The sequence below is a fragment of the Prionailurus viverrinus genome, chromosome E1 (genome assembly GCF_022837055.1).
Source record: "Prionailurus viverrinus isolate Anna chromosome E1, UM_Priviv_1.0, whole genome shotgun sequence".
Classification (NCBI taxonomy): Eukaryota; Metazoa; Chordata; class Mammalia; order Carnivora; family Felidae; genus Prionailurus; species Prionailurus viverrinus.
In genome coordinates this window covers 51,446,179-51,462,757 of record NC_062574.1, presented here as the reverse complement: position 1 = coordinate 51,462,757, position 16,579 = coordinate 51,446,179, and the positions used below count along the sequence as shown (strand labels likewise).

At 62.8% G+C, this 16,579-nt stretch overlaps 1 protein-coding gene across 5 annotated transcripts in view; it reads right to left on the bottom strand.

The window, feature by feature from the left end:
- Nucleotides 1–2,714: 2,714 nt before the first annotated feature.
- RPTOR (regulatory associated protein of MTOR complex 1) overlaps nt 2,715–16,579 on the bottom strand; it is a 335,785-nt gene continuing 321,920 nt past the window's right edge. For all 5 annotated transcript variants that reach the window (XM_047834016.1, XM_047834017.1, XM_047834018.1 and 2 more), the window contains 6 exons: nt 9,456–9,562; nt 8,030–8,157; nt 6,586–6,672; nt 5,654–5,770; nt 5,179–5,308; nt 2,715–4,505 (listed from right to left, as the gene is read on the bottom strand). In XM_047834016.1, the coding sequence (XP_047689972.1) occupies nt 4,437–4,505; nt 5,179–5,308; nt 5,654–5,770; nt 6,586–6,672; nt 8,030–8,157; nt 9,456–9,562 (638 nt within the window). In that variant the 3' untranslated portion in view covers nt 2,715–4,436. The remainder of the gene's footprint in view (nt 4,506–5,178; nt 5,309–5,653; nt 5,771–6,585; nt 6,673–8,029; nt 8,158–9,455; nt 9,563–16,579) is intronic.

Sequence of the window (16,579 nt, the reverse complement as noted above, 5' to 3'; positions counted from 1 at the left end):
AAGGGGCTGATGGCTCTGTGGGGGGCGGTCCACGGGGGGAGAAGGGGCTGATGGCTCTGTGGGGGGCGGTCCACGGGACGGGCCATCGCCAGCCCTGGCCTGTAATGAATCCCCCAGACCAGCTCTTTCCACACGCTTCCTGCAGGGCCTGTCATCGCGAGACTGGAATCGCCGAGGCACGTGGGGATGCACGCACGTACGCACGCACGCGCAGGCAGACCTGCACGCACACGTATGCACGCATGTCCCGGCCCCACAGGGACATGTGGCAGCCAGGCGCGACAGCGGGCGAGCCCATGTCTTTGCACCTCCTGCTCGCCCGTGTGCATCGTCAGCACCGAGGTGAGCACAGCCTCGGGGAGGCTCCTCAGATGGCCCTGCGCAGAAAACTCCTGACCCAGGACAGACCTTAGGGCCCATAGCTGCCCCGTGTGGTGGCTCCAGGTGACCCTGGAGCAGAGCCTGGCCCAGCAGGACGACCTCACGAGATGTCACTCCCCCAGGAAGCTCTTGTCCCCTCTCCCGGGCTCCAGGGTGCTGCGGGACTGGGCCTGGGGGGCGAGTCACCTGTAGGGTCCTGGCCCCCTCTCTCCCCACTCCCCGCCCCCCCCCCCCCATGGCCATCTCCCACCCCGCGCGTCCATCTTTCATTTTTATGGGCACTCGGTTTGCACTCAAGTCCCGGAGACGGAAATACTGATGTTGATAGGAAAATATTACTTTCCCTGCGGAAGCACAGGCGCAGGAAGGCTGGGTATCCTTTTTGTTTAAAACAAACGTCACCCGGTTGGTTCAGGAACTGCATTGCTCAGACCCCCGGGTTTCCATGGTGACGGCTGCCCTCCCCACCTGCAGCAGGCTGGCGAGCAGGCGCTGCGCTCTGGGTCCAGCCTCCGCCAGCCGGTACAGAGGGGCGCAGCCACTCCTGGGGGTCCTGGGGGCAGGCTCGGGGCTCAATGCACCTTTCCACCCCTTCCCCCCACCGAGAGCAGGACAGACGTCTCCCTTCCCATCCCAGCGGCCACCTTGGCTGAGGACCCCTTGTATTTCGGGGGGCTCTGCCTGATGGGGGTCTTTGCCCCGAGTTTTGTAGAAAGAGGGAGTGGTCAGCAGATCAAAGCCCCTTAAGGATGTCCGTGTCCTACTCTGGGAGCCGTGACTCCAGGCCATGGCCGCCAAAGGGATGTTGCAGATCGCGGTGAGGCCGGGCAGCAGTCGCCTGTGACCCGGGGAGACTGTCACCCAGGGCCCTTAAAAGTGGAAGAAGGGACAGAGTCAGCGTCAGAGCCCTGTGACACAAGAAGTTTCTCGAGCCAGGGGCCCAGGCAGATCCCGGAAGCTGGGAAAGGCGGGAAAATGGAACGTCCCCAGGCTCCTCCGGAAGGAGCCTTGCTCACCCCTTGGTTTTAGCCCCGGGAGGGGCCTGGGCCCCCCCAGACCCAAGCAGTGCTTGCACTTCCGGGGGCACAGGGGTGGTGGTCTGCTGCAGCAGCCACAGGGGGCCAGCACAGGGGTGTCACCAATCTGGGGACCCACAGTACTGTTTCCAAGACCTGGCCCCTTCCTTTCCCATGTGCCCCTTGCGGCAGGCCACCTCGGCTGCCCCGAGGACCCTGCCCGGAGCCTCCTGAGCCCACTCCTGCCTTCGCTGGTGCCGGGGCCCCTGCGCTGCTATGGTGCGGACGTTCCTTCCAGAACAGGGACCCACACAGAAGCCCCCGGAGCCCCTCATCTCGGCAGAACCAACCAGTGCTTAGCGGGCGGTGACTTCTCCAGGAAGACCCTCAGCGGGCAGTGATGGCGATCTTGCGTCTCGGGCGTCACGTGGCCCCTTGTCCGTGCGGGCCGCAGCAGGGCTGGTGGCTCTGCCAGCCGCGGGGGTGACGTGAGTGCACAGGCACGTCCCTCGCTGCACCCCGCGCATCCATCGTCCCCATCGTTCCCCCTTTTGGGGCTGGTGCGCGAAGCTCACTAGGACCTTAGATGCACCCCAGCCCCACGCAGCCCCGCCCCCTTGGTGGAGTGAAGGTCAAGAGGCCTTGGGGTCAGGATGCCTGAGTTGGGTCCTTCCTCAGTTCCTGCCCCCACCCAATGGACGTGGCTTTGGTGAGTTACTTAATTCTTGGGCCCCCACTTGCTGTCCCCAGGGGGTGACAAGAGCCTGTCCCCAACTGGTGTCCAGGAGGCCAGACCCGTGAGGTGTGAGGTAGATTGAGTGTCGGGAACCACTTGCTCCCGCTCGCTCTGTGGCCCTGCTGACTCGCTTCTTCAGGGACACCCGCCCCCAGGATCCAGGCCCCCACGTGGTGGGCCGTGCCATCGCGGGAGGCGCAGGCCCAGGCCCGGGGAAGGACAAACTGTGTCCGCCTCCGGCCGCAGGGCGGCGAGTTGTGTCGTTTAACCACGGCGACAGGAAGGGGCAGCGGGGGCCCCTGTGGGCCTGGGCTCGTCCCCCTCCGAGCAGAGTGGCTCTTCCCGCGCGCAGGCGGGAGCCCACTCGCGGGGCCGCTCTGAGAGGAGCTGAGGCACCGGTGGGGCCGAACCTAGGGGGAGAGGCCCCGCCCCACCGCGCAGACCCCACCCCCGCCCCAGGCCCCGCCCCTCCCGAGACAGCCCGCCCCGCCCCCGCAGGCCCCCCCCCCCAGACCCCAGACGGCCGGCCCCAGCCCCGCCCCCCCCCCCCCCCCCCCCTCCAAGCCACACGGCCGCAGCGGTCACCTCTGCACTTGTTTATTGTCATGAACAGTTGTCGTTTGCTCTTTCACTCCGCAATTCTCATTTGGTAAAATAAATAGAGATAAACGAACTTTCAGGGCGTGCTCCGTGGAGCCCCGGTTAACTCCATGATTGGATTTTCGCTTCAGACCCGGGATGGCCCAGCGGGCCGCGGCGCGGCGGTTCTGAGAGGGGGCACAGGAGGCCCCGCCCGGCGGCGTGCAGTCCCCTGCACCACATCCACCCGGGGGTCAGCTGCCGGGCGCGGACCCTGTCCCGGAGCCGGCTCCCGGGGCACACCGGCATCCCGCGGCCGCAGAGCCCGGGCAGCGCCGTCCCCGGAAGGCGCCCCTGGGTAGGGCACCTAAACTTCCGTCACCGCTGGGACGCACATTCCCGTTATGGCCTCTTATTGGCAGAATTAGTTAAGCCAGCTCACTGCTCTATCTGAATAATCTTGATTCCCAAGGAAAAATGGAAAAAATGCTTTTCAGAATATCATCATTGTGGTTTTGTTTTACAAGCGCTGTTTGTAATCGCTTAGCACGTTCCCTGTTGTCCTTCTTGGGGCTAAACCGTCCCCGTGGCTCCGAGGTGGTGCCCGGATACGGGCGGACACACGCGCACACCTGTGTGCGGACATGCGCAGATGCCCTGCCACGTGCTAACGCAATCACCAAGCAACTTTTCTGCTTTACTCACTGCAAGACATGAACTTCGCTCGCACCAGCAAGTGGCGGCAAAGGCGGTCCACCGTTCACCCACAGGCACCGGGGCCCCAGCTGCCTCCGCCCACGTGCAGGCATGTGCTGCACCAGGCGAGGAGGCCGCGGGGCCACACAAGTGCATACTCTGTGTTGGTTCCAGTGTGGAGACCACGGGCCCTGCACATGCATGTACACCCGTATGGGGAGGCCACAGGCCTGAGTGGCTGTCACTGCACCTGCCTGGGGAACAGCAGCACTTGAGAGAGGCAGGCCCTGTGGCCTAAGGGTGGTGGCCAAATCGCCGAGGACTGGCCACACATGCCGAAAGCCACAGGCCCCTCCTGCTAGCGGGTCTGTGGTGATTGGGGCTTGTGCAGGGAAGGTGGGCTGTGTGGGGGAGGGGCGGCGCCGGCCCTCCTACGGTCTGGCCACGAAGGGCCCCCGTGGGCAAGGACTGGCGGTTGGCAGGAGGCTTGGGCCGTCTCCTTCTGTGCGTGTGGGCTCTGTCTCTTGAATCTCCCGCCTCTCCCAGCCCGCTTGGAAACCCCCCAGGAGCGCGTGTGCAGAAAACGCGCCGGCTAGCTTGCAGCCAGGGGAATGCGGCCCAGGCTGGCTCGCGGCCAGGCAAGCAACCCAGAGACCTACGTGAGCCCCAGCGCTGCCCCGTCCGCCAGGGTGGCTGAGCCCTGGGGAACGGCTTCTGTCTCGGAGCTTTCGTGGAGCCAGTGCTCGGGTCCCTCGCCAAGTAGAACGGGTGTGTTTCCCCCTTTAAAAATCTCAGAAGCAAAACAGGACGGGAAGGGTGCTGGGACGTTTGCGGCTGTCCCCGGGCTGTCACACGGCAGGACTCTACCAGAGCCCCCTTCCCTGGGCTCCTGGGCGTGACAGCGACCACAGACGCACAGACAGACAGCGAGGAGCCTCCCGGAGCCCTCGGCAGCAGGTCAGGACCAGTGTGGAGGGTGGCGCGGCGGGTCCGCTATGTACATGGAGGCCTGGCAGGAGGGGCGCCCGCTATCTGGCCCGCTTCTCCACCGAGTACACGGAGATGTAGTAGTCGTTGCTGCCCACGGCCAGGTGAGGCTGTGGAGGAGAGCAGGGCAGGTGAGCGGGCGGGCGCCAGGGGCCTTCTTCGCCCCCACCCCACCGCGGCTCTCAGCACGGGCCCCGCAACCTGAAGCAGGGACTCTCGGGCTCCCCACGGCTCCCCGCGGGGACGGTTCCGGGGACCAGAGCCCCGCACCTCATGAGGGCTGCTGGCAGAAACCACAGACTAGGGGAACGATCTGGGCTGCTCCTCCCTGAGGAGCACAGGCTGGGCGGGGTGCCCCGGCCCCCCCTCCCTGCAAGGTTTCTCCAGGGCTGGTGTCAGCGCAGGGGCCGAAGGTGATGGGAAGGACAGGGCGGTTTCCTGTGCGTGTAGCCCACGATTCCCTGCTTGATGGGGGAACCCGGTGCTGCCTCTGGAGGCGGTTTGGGGGCCATGACCCCCCGAGACCCTAGGACCCAAGAAGATCTGGTTTCGTGCCATTCTCAGACACGGGGAGGGGGAGGCCTGGGGCGCCCTGCGGGCTGATTGTGGGGCGGGGCCAGGCTGTAGCCCCACCTGCCTGTCCCGAGTTCCCCCGTCCCTCCCGTGTAGCCTCCAGTCCCCATGCCCCCCTGCTATTCCTGCAGGACCCTCCGTATTGCCCTGTGTCCCTGCGTCCCCCTGACCCCTCTCACGGCGCCCCCGGCCCTGTGTGCAGATACAGACCCAGTGCGGGTGGAAGGCCAGGCAGCTGATGGCCCCGACGCGCTGGCCCATAAACCCGTCGTAGTATTTGATGTTGTTGATGAGCTCCCCGTTCCCGCTGTAGATGGCCGTGAACTGGTTCATGGAGCCGCTGCACACAAGAAGGTCTGCCGTTAGCCGTTAGCCTTCCAGCTGGGGTGGTGGCCCAGAGGCGAGGCAGAGGCGGGGCTCGGTGCAGGTGGGGAGGCGGACGCGGCCACAGGGGAGGTGGCCCTCTCTCTTCCTACATCGGCCCTGTCCCAGACACGGGGCTGACCTGCCCGCCATCACCCAGGCACGAAGGGCCCCACACTTATGTGGCTCCGGCGTGCTCTCCTTCCCAGGCAAGAGGGGGCATAGCGCCTGCTGTTTACACGGAGGCCCGAGGCTGACTTTGGGCTCTCTGAGATGGTCTGGGCAGGAAAGGGCCCTCATTTTCTCTTAGCTTGGCACCTACCAGGCGATAAGGTTTGCCTGGGGGTGGATGTCGAGGGCCGTGAGCCCCTTCACGATCTGAAGGACGTTCACAGACTCCGGCATCCGAGGATCGAAGAAGCGCACGTCTCCATTGACACTGTTGGGAAAGGGTCACTGCCGGTGAGGCCGGGGCGGGCCAGCCCCCGAGGCAGGCGCACGCCCACCCCACCCCACTGGCCTTCACGACCAGGACTGGCGCCAAGCTCCCCCCCCCCCGCCGCCCCCGACTCCTCTCCGCGGCCACAAAGGGCCCTGCCTCTAAGGCAGGAAGTAGCAGTATGTGAAGACACGGGGGAGGATGTGAGTTATTGGTTTCATTTCTAGTCCCGGAGATTAGATTCTGTGCAGCCAGGGATGCGGTTATAGGACGGGAGGGGGGGAGGCCGGGAGGCCGCACGTCACCCCTGGAGGCCACCTTTCCTGCCCTTGGTCTCTGGTGGGCGTCGTTCTAAGAGCTATGTTCTGTTTTTATATTACAAACAAGGGAAACAGCATCTCTTTGAAGAAATGGTGTCTTTGTAGCAGTAAATTACATTTTGTTGTCCCTTAACAGGCAAATAAATATTCGCTGCTCTCAGTACAGGACTTAGCGGGCAGCAGAAACGGATTTATGGGTAGCCGATGGCTCGACGCGGATATCCCACAGCCAAGGGCTGGCAGGTGCCCGCCCCTCTCCCTCGCACACCCCGCAAGCCTCCACCGAGCAAGCCTCCCGCTGCCAGTGGGAGGGACCCGTGTGTCCCTGCCCTCCCGCTGCCCCTGACCTTTCTGGCCAGTCCCAGAGTGGAGGTTAATTACTGCCCTGCCATGCCATCCTTTCCCGGCTGTTTAAATACCACGGACATATTTTAAAAGGAGGAGAAAATAATGTTTTCACAGCAGAATGTCTCATAAATATTCCCTGCTCATTACCTCACGCTCATGATGTGGCCCTCGGGGTGCTTCTGGAGGTAGGCCTTCACCACCCAGGCCGTGTGCTCCCGGTACGTCATGACGCGGCTGGAGGGAGGATGATGGGGTCAGAGCCCGGGGGGCCGCCTAGGCCGGGGAGGGGGCTGCCGGCAGGGGTGGGGAGGGGGCAGCGGTGCCCGTTCACTGCCCACTGCAGGACAGGAGCGGGAGCTGAGAAGCCAAGGGCGCGACTTCATTTTGAGCAGAGAGAAACCGCGGGTTTATTCACGGCTGTCAGGATCTGCCGTGCGCCGGGGTCAGTCGCCCCACCCGCCATTCACCGTGATGTTGGGACGCGGTTGGGGGGGGACGCGGTCGGGCCCCCCCCCCAACGGGACCATGGCACGGCTGCCCCGGAGCTCCCCGGACAGGGCACCACGTTGAGCACTGGCCACCCCGAGACTCTGGGGGTCGGGAATGAGGACCCCAACTGAGAAGCTATCAAAACACAGCCCTGGTGGGCAGGACGCACAGGGCTCACAGCGAGCCCCAGGTCGCAGGTGTGGTGCACGGACGGCCCCGGGTCACCGGCCTCAGCGGCAGGGCCACTCCACGACCCTCGGCTCTTTTGAGGCCAATTTGCCAGTTTAGTGCCTGCCCGGTAGCTGTTTAACACGACGGCCTGACGGAGGTGTGACTCACATGCCCCCTTCGAAAGCGCAGAGTTAGTGGGTTCGGGGTGGTCACTTTGGCCGCCCCCGCCCCCCCCACGATGGCTGCTTCCTGCAGTGGTGCCTGTTCTCCGGGGGACCCTCTGCAGAGGTGCTGCTGAGCCTCGGGTCTGTGCTGGGAGGCCCCACCTGACGTGGCCCGGCTCGCCCCAGTACCCGCCTCTGCGGCAAACGGCCCGCCTGGTGGCTGGTCTCACGGGGCTCCCCTGGCCCGTGGCCACGCACCTGCCCACCTGCCGCCACTCCGTCACCCCTGGAGGCCGGCCCAGGTTTTGGGGGCAAGGTGGGTGTGAATAAGCACATCGTGCCGGGGCCCCCAGGAGACTGTGCTGCCGTTTGCCAGCCGTGGGGCTCGGGCGAGTGACTGCCACCTGTACCTCAGCTCCTGCCCACCAGCCCGGCCCGACCTGGCCCTCGGCCTGGGACTGAGTGGCGGTCCCTGGGGCAGTCACGACCACGCAGGTGGCTCAGTGCTGCACGGTGCCCTTGTGGACGCTCCCTGACAGTCTCCCTGGCCACGCACCTCACGCAGGAGGGAAACCGAGCTCACGGAGGACAGGGCCTTGCCAGGCCCCCTCCCCGCTGATTTCCTACTCCGTGTGCCATCGGAATGTGGCCCTGTGGGCTTGGAGTGGGGGGGGGGGGCTCGTTCCGGGCCCAGAAAGGCGGCGGCAGTGTGCCCACAGCGTCTGGGGGTGCTGGTGAGGGGGGGCGGGGGGCGGGGGCCAGATTACCATTCACTGAGCGCCATCCGCCGGTCGTAAACGCGGATGGAGCCGTCGCCGAGGCCAGCCACGATGAGGGAGCGGTGGGAGTCGCAGGACAGGCTTGTCACGCAGCTGTCAGCGCCCGTGGGGATGTCCTGGAGCCAAGCACAGGGACTGCGGTGAGCCCGCCCGCGGCCGCCCGGCGCGCCATGTCCTCCCGGAGCCAGGGACCCCCGCCTCCTCCTCCAGCGGAGCCCGAGGGACTGGTGGGGGACCCGGGCTGAGTCAGGCCCACACCCACCCGAGAGCCGGTCCCCAGCCGCACCCATCTCCGGGAACGGCTCTCGGGGCCAAGCTTTCGAGCGTCTCCCTCTTCCCTAGAGCGGAAGCACGTTTTGGTGGAAAGGGATCCTCCGAATTAGTTCGGGAAAGGGCCCGGGGAGCTCTGCCTCCTCGCCTCTCCTCCCGGCAGCTGTGAATGCTAGAAAAGGCCGGGGGTGACGAATGCTCGGCAGGAAAGAGCGGGAGACAAAAGGCCGCACGAGAGGGAAAGCACTCTCCCGTTGTGGGAGGTCTGCTGCCAGTGGGCACACGGGAAGGAAATCCGACACGTACGGGACTGGAATCTGATCCGCTTACAAGGCAACAAGACACCGGATGGGACACACCCAGGTGGCTGAGCTGAAGGCGTGTTCTGGGGGCGCAGACTCCTGAGTAAGGGTTGTGAGCATGGGGGGGGGGGGGCGGTGAGGGGGTCCACGCTGCAACAGGACGGCCGCAGGGACCCCGGGAAGTAAGTGTGACAAAAGCCAACTGTGCCATCGCAGGCCCCGGGCACCGGACAGAGGTCATCTCTACCGGGTGGCCCCCTGGCAGGGACCAATGACGTGGCAGGGCCTCACGGCGGCTCTCTGTCCCTAGCCCCCCCTCTGAGGGCTTGGCGGGAGGCCCAGGGCCGGGCCGGGGAGGCCGGGAGGACAAAGCTCTGGGCCTCAAGCCACAGCCAGCACCACTGCCCAAAGTATCAGTGGCCCCGAGCTGTTTGCGGCCCTTTGCCCCCTGGCCTCTCCGCCAGGATGTCTCGGTCAAAACCAATTCACTACTCGCTCTGTTGATTAAAACGGGAAATAAAAGATGCCTTAAGAAGCACACAGTGGAATAATTCATCGTTCCAATTTAAAATGCTTTCCCCCTGCTGCTTTCTGATATTCCCTAATTTGCATGGATAAAATAATATTTGGAAGTAATTAGGACCAGCAGAGGCTTAATCATGCTGCCAGGCAGGGTCGGGGTGTCACAGTGGACGTGCATCAAGAGGCAATTAGCCTCTGAAGGCTTGGAGGCGGGCCGCACTCCCTCCCCGCTGGGACCCCTGTTCCTGCCTCTCTGTGAGGAGGGCCTGTCTGGGGGGGGCGGGGCAGGGCTGGGGGGCGGGGCGGGGGGCTGGGGTTACCTGTACTTTCATCTCGCGGTCCGTGTCCCAGATTCGGACGATCCGCACGTCCCCCGAGCTCATGAGGAGGCCAGTCTCCTGCTCCCAGTCTACCACCATCCCGGCTCCTGGAGAGACAGAATGTTCCGGTGTCACCGCGGGAGCCTGTCCCAGGCGGCCACCTGGCACCAAGGACAGCCACGGCCGGGTCCCCGACCCCACGAGAACTCCAGGCCCCGAGTCTGGGTCGGGCAGCAGTTTGGAGCCCTCTCCAGATCCCCGCTGGGCCCAGGCATCTGCCTGAGGGACAGCACAGTCCGAGGACCGTTTGTCTAAGCTGTCCCAAAGCTTCAGAGCGGGCGCGGAGGCGCCTCTCTACCCCGTCAAAGGTCACGGACGCAGCTTCTCGGGGTCGAGGAGACCGGGCCGCGTGTGAGGCCCACGCTGGGACTGCAGTGTTCCTAAAGTTGGCACCTAAACGTCTCGGGGGGACCCCAGTTAAAACAAGGATACATTTTAAACATACAGAAGAGAACATGACAGAAATCCCTGACCCACCCCCCAGATCTAGTGGTTGAGGGGCTCGGCCGTTTTCGCCCTTTTGAAAAGAAGTACAGATGAGAGAGAATAAAAAGAAGCATAAGTAAGTAAGATTTTAGACACAGCGCGAGCCTCACTCGCCCACTCTGATGCTGAACCGTCCCAGGTCGAGGGCATCTCCCCGAGCCGGGCTCCGTGCGACCCCCACCCAGGTGCACCTGCCCACAAACTAGGACAGCTTCCATCAACGCCACCAACTTCACAAGGGGTATGTTTCCCAGCGACCTCGCTTTCCTGTAATGTTGTCTGTAGAGGACTTATCCCACCCTGTATGTAGGGGTCTCGTTAACTCATTTAACCGTTCGTTTCGCTCTTCCCGGATTCTGGAGACCACGGCTCGAGCGGCGACGTCTTCCGCACCCCTGTGTGCGCTCGGGAGGGTGGCACCCAGGCAGGGGTGCGGCTCCCATCCTGGGGTTCACTGCCCCCAGCCAAGGCCACATCTGCAGCGTCCGTGGACACCGAGGTTGCCCCACGTCCCGCGGTCGCTGGTGTTGGCGGTATTCCTCCTCACTGGACCGCGTGTGCTGTGATGACACATATCGTGACGCCAGTGTCTTGTGCTGTCACTTACGAGGTAACTTTGTGTTCTTTTGCTCACACGGGAGTCTGACGTCACATTTGTCAAACGCGTTTCCGTGGCACTGTGGCCCCTTCCTCCCCTGGAATCCCTGTTCTCCCCGCTCTCAGGCTGGACGACCTAACTCCTCCTCCCTTTCCGCTGCGTCTGTTTAGGGTGGCGGACCTCCCGCCAGGCCCCGATGACCCTTCCAAACCCCAACCCTGCTGTGTGCGCACAGGGCTCCCCACCAGGTACCCCCCCCCCCAGAAGTGCTGGAAGGGGGAGCCGTGCCCAGACCTCGGACAGACTTATAACCACAGACAATGTGGCTTAGCTGTGGAAATCTTGTAAGTGCCATGGGCTTGTGAAAGAATCTGCAGGGAGAGATGGAATTTGTGGGCACGGAGTTTCCTTCTGGGGGGGTGAGAATGTTCTGGAACTAGATGGATGGTGGTTGCACATCATGACTGCCTAAATGCCATAGAATTGAACACTTCAAAATGGTTAATTTTATGTTACGTGAATTTCATCTAAATAATAATTGTAGAAAAGGGAAGAAAAAGAAGAAAAAAAGAAAAGGCAAGCGGGACGCCCCTACCAGGCTCCAGCTTTTGCTCTCCTTGACCAGACGGTCACCTGTCTGTAGGCGGAGGCAGGGCCCCTGGGCCCTCCTGCCGGGGGTGGTCCACATGCATCATTACTCAAACTCGGCTGTAACCATTCAGGAACCAGTTCAGAGGTCCCGAGAGGGGCTGTGGGCCAGCACCCACTGGGACTCCAGGCGGCCCTGGGAGGGCCAATGGTGGCCGACCGACGTGGCCTGCCTCACCAGTGTCCCAGGAACCGTTCCTGCCACGGGAACACAGGGTAGGGAGGGAAACGGACCCTGTCCACCTGTGGGCCTTCTCTCTGGAGTCCCTCACATTATGGGGACCGGATGTCCTCATCCAGTGGAGACGCCAGCCTCACGTGATGAAGGTCGGATGGCCGTGCACAACAGGGAGGGACGGCCGGGCAGCAGATAACTTTGCACGGAGGGAGATGGATGAAACAGAACTCAAAAGGAAGCTGGTTCACGGCCCTGAAGACCCAAGTCTAAATGCGGCTGGACAGTCAGGTGTGGTGTGAGAGAGTGGAGAGGTTGGACGGGCACAAATGGGTCACAGGAGGGAAGGTCTGCCTGTCTTTGTCCAATAGACAACAACATGCCTTCACGCAGCAAGCCTCTGCACGTCCCTGGGACCGACGAGCTGGCAGACCCAGCAATCACACGACGTGGACGCAGCCTTTCAGTGGGAGACACGGAGATGGGGCAGGAGGGCCGGCCCGGGGGAGGCCACGTGACGGGTTCTCCCAGCGGCGGCTCTTCTGAGCCAGGCCAATTTGACGCCCACTCCCTTCCTGTGATTCTGAGCTCGCTGGCATGGGGGCCCCTGGCTGCCGCCGTCCCCACATGGGAAGGACACTGCCACACTGATGGACAGCTGCGTCGCGCCTCAGTGACGAGCTATCAGTGCCAACGACAGGACAGTCGGTCTGGGGACCATCCTCGGAAGGGGCCACCCCCCAGAAGGGATCACCCTTGGAAGGGAGAACCCTCAACCCTCAGAAGGGACCAACTTCTGGAGGGCACTGCCCTGGGGAGGGACCACCCTGGGGGGGACTATTCTCTGGACGAGACCCACTGGGCGTCACACCGCACTGACAGGCACATTTTCTTCTCACGGCAGAAGGATCATCTGCACTCCTGGCCGCGCCTGGGCCATTCCAGGACAAAATCCACGGACCAGGCGGCTTGAACAAGACGCTGATTTCTCCAAGTCCTGGAGGCTGGACGTCTGAGGTCAGGGCGCGGGCAGGGTCGGGTCTGGTTGGCAGACAGCAACATTCTCGCATGTCCTCATGTGGCAAGAAGAAAGATGGGGTGTGTCTTCTTACAAGACCACTGGCCCCATCACGGCCCAACCACCGTGACCTCATCAAGCCCCGATCACTCCCAAAGGCCCCCTTCTCATCCCATCATGTTGGGGATTAGGGCTTCAGGAAGTGGATTTTGGAGGCCATGCACATTTCTGAGGACAACGACTTCCCCTGGTTTGATGGGCGGTAACACTGAGCCATGTGTACGAGCCCACACGCCCCTAGAACCCTTTGTTGCATGGCCGGAGCGGGAGGTGATGTAGGGGTGACGTCAGCCAGCACAGGTGTGTGTGACCGCCCCTCCTGGGGAGTCCGCACCTGAGGGCACCCAGAACTGGCCCCGTGCACACCTACACTCAGGCCCCCAGGTCGACGTAGGCCCTGGGTTTTCTGCAACGGCTCCAGCTTTAAGAAGCATTCTTGGTAAAATTTGGAAAATGAAAAGTAACTTGCTTTGTATAGACTCTGTAAGGCTTTTTAAAGAATACGCAAATTCACACGTCCAAAAGCGCAGTGGTCGGACCACAAGCCCTGGGCCTTTAGCCGGTAGGCCGTGGCCTTCGGGGAGGGGCGGGGAGAGCACGAGCTGGGTTTGTGTCCCGCCGCCTCTGTGGCCACCTGAAAGCCCAGCTCCCGGCTTCTACCAATGACAGAGCTTAGAGAGTCTGATTACTAGGTTTCCCTCCTGACAGGGAACACGCATCTGGCCGTGTCACAGCCGCGGAGGCTCACGGGCTCCCTGATCCGTGGACCTGCGGGGTGGCCGCTGCTGTGACAGAGAGCACACTGCCTGTGCTTGCAGACGTCCTTGGCCGTCCACCTGGCGCTCTGTGCCAGCCCCGCCGGGCACTGAGAAGCAGTGTAATGAGTGTGTAGGCCAGATGGCATCTGGAACATGGTGCCTGTGCCTCAGCACCACGATCTGGGGCCACGTGGACAGGCGGAGAGGGTCTGCGGTGGGGTGGGCGAACCCAAGGACTTGAGGCCAGAGTCGCAGCTCCCTGCACGGGGAGAGAGAAACAGGCTTGCTCTGTGTCGTTCTGGACGCAGGCCCGGGCTCGAGTGAGGGGGCAGCGGGCAGCTTGCTTCCCGGGCACGTTCTTCCTGGTGGACCCCACGAGTCTGAAGATCTTGCTCTGACTCAGCTGCCTCTCCGAAGACGCCCTCAGATACAGTCGCCTGGGTGCCGACACCATGGGCCTCGCGATTCCGTCTGGCCGGCGGCTCCGGGCGGGGCGTCTGCTCGGCCACCCGACGGCTCTCAACGCGAGGAGAGGATGTGGATCTCGTGAGCTCTGGTTCCTGTTAAACTCTAGCCTCTGTGAAGGCCAAGCAGGTTCCGGTTGAAAGTAGCTGGGAGCACGTGGGGCAGCCAGTGGACTAGAAGCCCATGCGCGTGCTGCCGACGGCGGGGTTTTCCCGAGCGCCGGGCACCGTGTCCGGCAGGCAGATCCTTGCGTGTGCAGACGAATCCGACCTCGGGTAGGATGTACAAGTGCCTGGAAGGTGGTAACAGTCATATTCTCTGAACCTGTGACCCTGAGACGCATTTCACAGAGGGACAGCCCTGGATGCGGAGCTCCCACTGCCGAGAAAGCCACCGCCCCTCCTCAACGCGGGTTTCCTGACCTGAAAACCGGGCACCAGGCAGTCCTGCTCCAGAGGCGCCGGAGAGGGTAACGACAGGACAGTTGCACAGGGTGCCTTGTACGCGGGTGCCCGGGGACCTCGGCCAGCCTGCAGGGGGCGTCCCCGTGGGGCCCGGGGACCTCGGCCAGCCTGCAGGGGGCGTCCCCGTGGGGCCCGGGGACCTCGGCCAGCCTGCAGGGGGCATCCCCGTGGGGCCTGGGGACCTCGGCCAGCCTGCAGGGGGCGTCCCCGTGGGGCCTGGGGACCTCGGCCAGCCTGCAGGGGGCACATCTTTCCACCGTCCTGGCTGTGGTGAAGGACCTAAGCTCAGGTTGGTTTGGTAACTTTCACAGAGCAAACGAGGGAACAGGCAGAGTGAGGACCCCCAGTGAGGCCCACCTTGTATTACGGTCTGGTTCTTTCTGCACTGCCAGGCTGACCCTGATGGACATCAGGGAAACAGAAAAAGGCTTATCTGACAACTCGGTTATTTCCTCTCTTTTAAATGGGCAGAGTGTCATCGAAATTGGCCTCTGAGATGCGGAAAACGGCCAAGCCTCTTGCTGCACATCCAGCTTGCCCCAAGGACGCTTCCTGAGCACTGGCCAGGCGGGGACCTGGATCCCAGGCGTCTGGTCCCAGAGAAGTGGGAGCAACCTGGGAGAGGGCACCTGGCCACCATGTGGAGCGACAGGACGCCTCACCCGTGTGGGTTGAGGGGGGAGCCCAGCCCAGCCCAGGACCAGCAGCTGCGCGAGGGCTCTGGGGCCCTCAAGGCTTCTCTCAAGGCCGGGACAAAGCAGGTGCGTCAGCACGCACAGCCAGAGAGACCTCTGTGGTGGGTTTTGCACGAAAACAACACCCAAAAGGATAGGCGTGCAGAGCCCCCAGGGCAAGGGGCCAGTCCTCCGGGCACAGGTGAGAAGCACAGCCCTGTGGCAAGGGGGTCCCACTCTCCCCGCGGGACACAGGTGTGGAGCCCCCCTCTGGGGTCAGGCCCCCCATGTGGCCCCACGAGCACCTCTTAGACATCGCCGGGTTCACAGATGCGGGTCGGGCAGCAGAAAACTGGGCTCAGGAAATGCTGCTCAGGAGCAAATGATTTCACCTAAACTTACGTTTCTGATCTGGAAAATGGGCCAAGACCACGTGAGAGCTGCTTTAGGGGTGGGAGAAGATGGGGACATGTTCCCCATTGGTCAGGCTGGCAAGCCACCCTGTCTGAGAAGGGAGCGGGGGGCCTCCAGGCCGATGCGCCCTCCAGCCCGCACAGCCTCACGCACAGTGGGGCTGTCACCGGCCCCCTCACGTCTGCCTCCTGCACCGAGGGGGCTGCCCTTCCAGATTCTAGATCCGCCTATGGTTTCTGGAGGAACAGGGGCCGCCATCAGCGCCCGTTCCCGCACACGCCGAGCGCAGGCTGGCCAGCAGCTCTGGAAGCGGCCGGTGCGAGGCTGCTCTGCTGGCACCGTCCTGGCTTTCGTGGTCCTCGCCCTGCTTGCTTCCTGGCTGCTCCCAGCGGATGAATGTTAAGAGCGAACCAAAGGCCCAGGGCTGGCGTCAGTGTTCACACACGCCAGGCTGGACAGCGTGTTCTTGGCTCTCTGGGGCTGCCGAGGTACAGACAAGCCCGGGCCCTGTCCTGTCCCAGGCTCCATCCCGCGGCACTGACCCCGACCCCGACTGACAACCAAGCAGCTGGAAGCGACCAGACCAGGTGCCGTCCGGCCCCTCGTCTGCCCCCAGCCCCCAGCCGTGGAAGGCGGTCCTGAGGCTTTCAGAGAAAGCGACCCTGCCATTTCCCTGAGAAGCTCGAGTACTCTTTCCCAAAGAGCAGAAGACTGTCTCCTGCTCCGGTTTTTCCTTCCCGGATCTTACAGGCAGGGAACGTGTTACCAAAACAGCTCTTCACAGAACACTGAACTGTAAGTCCGTTAGATCTGAAGGGACTTCTTGTTCTTAGCGCCTCAGCCCCCAACGGCCCCAGACCCACGGCCTCGTCTGTCCTCCTGCGGAGGACGGCACCAGACCTTGCAAAGGGCTTCCGGGCACAGCCGGGAGGCAGGCTCCTTTCCGCCTGACTCTGTAAATCACAGGTCTGGAATCTGCGCTGCCCGGACTCCCGAGGCCCCGTCTCCTCACAAGGCTCCGAAACGGTCAAATTAAGAGAAAAAAATGACTCGTTTAGAGCGTTACACATTTTATGTTTGCTAACCCAGTTTTACAGTTGTGTATCCAAGGGCAGCTGCGTGTGGGTGTTTTGGTAACCATTAAACTTATATGTGGATTTTTCAGATGGAAATAGATGCTATAACAAACTTGTATTACATTCTGGAAATGATTACTTTTCAAAAGTTTACGTGGAAAAACCAATCTTGATCTGGAACGACTTCTCTGCTCTCATGAAACGTCCTTAAATAAAGCCCACAGGACG